The sequence below is a fragment of the Ursus maritimus genome, assembly GCF_017311325.1.
Source record: "Ursus maritimus isolate PB19 chromosome X unlocalized genomic scaffold, ASM1731132v1 scaffold_X1, whole genome shotgun sequence".
In the NCBI taxonomy this organism is placed as follows: domain Eukaryota; kingdom Metazoa; phylum Chordata; class Mammalia; order Carnivora; family Ursidae; genus Ursus; species Ursus maritimus.
Window position 1 is genome coordinate 104,924,665 of NW_024423319.1, and position 2,287 is coordinate 104,926,951.

The following is a 2,287-nucleotide window of genomic DNA, read 5'->3' on the forward strand; positions in this document are numbered from 1 at the left end:
GCAGGGGCCGGCTGCGGGGTAGGGGCCGCCCGCGGCTGCGGGGCAGGGGCCGGCTGCGGGGCAGGGGCCGCCTGCGGCTGCGGGGCAGGAGCCGGCTGCCGGGCAGGGGCCGGCTGCGGGGCGGGGGCCGCCTGCGGGGTAGGGGCCGCCTGCGGGGTAGGGGCCGCCTGCGGCTGCAAGGCAGGGGCCGGCTGCAGCGGGTGCCCAGGACGAGGACGGCTCTGCCCGGGTCTCCTCTGGCTCTCCGCAGAGCCGAGCGGAGCCAACACCGCTGCCTGGGGCTGCGGCAAACTCCCCTCTCCAGCGAGGGTAAGGAGCACAGCCGGCTGAGCAGATGAGGCCGTTTTCGGACTGGCTGCACCTTGTGCACCTGAACCCCGTGGCACCGGCTGCTGAGGGCCAGAAGTGGAGGCTTGCTGAAGTTGTTCTTGGGGAATCAACTGATAGAGCCGCTGCTCTGGCTGCTGTGGGGTGTTCAAAAGGAGCGAATCTTGTGGAAGCTCCAGTAGAGTAACTGGCCTGAGGCCGGAAGCATGCTTTAAAAAAAACTGAACGCGGACCGGAGGACCCCGCGCTGCAGTGGGCACCGCACTGGGGGGCCGAGCTCCTGAGGGCAGGCTGCTGGGCTTGATCCCCGCAGGAGCCGCGGCGCCAGCTCTGGAGCCCTGCCCGGGGCCGGAGCCCCTCGCCAAAGCCTGCGCTCCACAACCAGGGCCCGCCACCTTGAGGAGGCTGCGGCCTGCAGAGTTGGCCATGACCTGGGCGGCGGGGCTGCTTTGGGATGAGCTGGCGGTGGAGGCGGTGGTGGCAGGCAGCCTGCTAACTCGAGTGCCCTGTTTCACAGAGGATTCCTGGGACTTGGCCGCGACCGGGGTGGCCGGGGCTCTTTGTGAGGAGCTGCCGGTGGGCAAAGTGCCTGCAGGAAACACGCTAACTCGAATCACTTCCACAGAGGATTTCTGGGACGTGGACGTGGACGTGGCCGTGACCGGGGTGGCCAGGGCTCTCAGCGAGGAGCTGGCGGTGGACGGGGTGGCTGCAGGAAGCGGGCTAACTCCAGTCACGTTCACAGGGGGTTGCTGGGAAAGACTTGGTGGCTTAGGAGCAGGAGCAAGAGATGGAGATTTATGAAAGCTGCTGGCCTCCCATGGAGTAAAACTGTTCCCCGACCAACTCTTTCCCGAGCTCCAGGGAAGTCTGATGCGTAGAGGTGGCTGTCTGACGCCCTTCCCCTGGACTGAAGGCCGAACCGACACCATCTCAGGCTGTTCTGGGTCTTTCCCGGGAGGAAGCCCGCTGAGGCTGGCTGAGTTGCTGGAGCTGTGGGACGAGGTGACGGGACATCTGGCCTTCTGCGGGACCGCCACCTCTGGCCGAATGACTACCCCCCCAGCATCAGTCTTTGACTCGGGCGGGACACCGTCTGAATGGTCATCTGTGGAGGGGTGCGGAGGAGACATCTGTTCCTCCCATCCGGCTTCCTTCCAGGGCCTTCTAGGTCCAGAGAGAGGTGGATTATTCAGCGGCTGCACGAAGGTCAGCTCCGTTGTCTGAGGCTCGTCGCCAGCTTCACATCCAAACACACCGCCACCTCTTACCTCACGGGCTGGCCAGATTCCCGGAGGTGAGACATCACGTGTGGCGGACCTCCTGCCTCTGGCGTATTTCTGCACATCCACTTCAGAAGGTACGGCCAATTCACAGGGTCTCTGTTTCCACATATCTACACAACTCCCTGCTTTAGAAATTTTGAGGTCATACTGCTGACCGGCTTGGCTCTCTCTGCCTTTCCTGCAAGAGGCCCATACTCTCAGCTCGGGAGGAGGTGGACAGTGAGACAGCTCCTGCTGCCGATTCAGAGAGGGTGCAGAATACCTCTTGAAGCTCCTTTTCATCGGGCGAGTGTTCATCTTCTGCTTGTCGTAGAGCAGCCTGTTTGCAGTGCAGGCTACTGCTATAGAAGGATCAAGACACAGGGGTTCAGCGGTAGCCAAGATCAGTTGGCTCTCAAGCAACAGTTTGTCTTCCTGGGTCCACTCCTGGCCATCGCTGGTTATGGACTGCACGTCGCAGGCTAAGGTCTGCATCGTAGGGCGCAGGAGAATATGCCTGCTCTGGTAGCCGGGAGGTTCCCCACCACTGCACTGCCTGTAGTCCCGCACCTGTGCTATGACACACCCACAGTGGAAGAAGTTAACCTGAGATTTTTCCAGGAGGTCCAGCAGAGCAGGAGGTAATTCTTCAGCATCCAGGTAGTCAAGCAATTCCCCTTCTTCATAAGGCAGCC

At 62.4% G+C, this 2,287-nt stretch overlaps 1 protein-coding gene across 1 annotated transcript in view; it reads right to left on the reverse strand.

The window, feature by feature from the left end:
- LOC121104297 (mediator of DNA damage checkpoint protein 1-like) overlaps nt 1–2,287 on the reverse strand; it is a 6,776-nt gene that overhangs the window by 1,882 nt on the left and 2,607 nt on the right. The window contains exons 3-4 of the mRNA XM_040636964.1: nt 1,065–2,282; nt 9–833 (exon numbers count right to left, since the gene is read on the reverse strand). Of these exons, the coding sequence (XP_040492898.1) occupies nt 9–833; nt 1,065–2,282 (2,043 nt within the window). The remainder of the gene's footprint in view (nt 1–8; nt 834–1,064; nt 2,283–2,287) is intronic.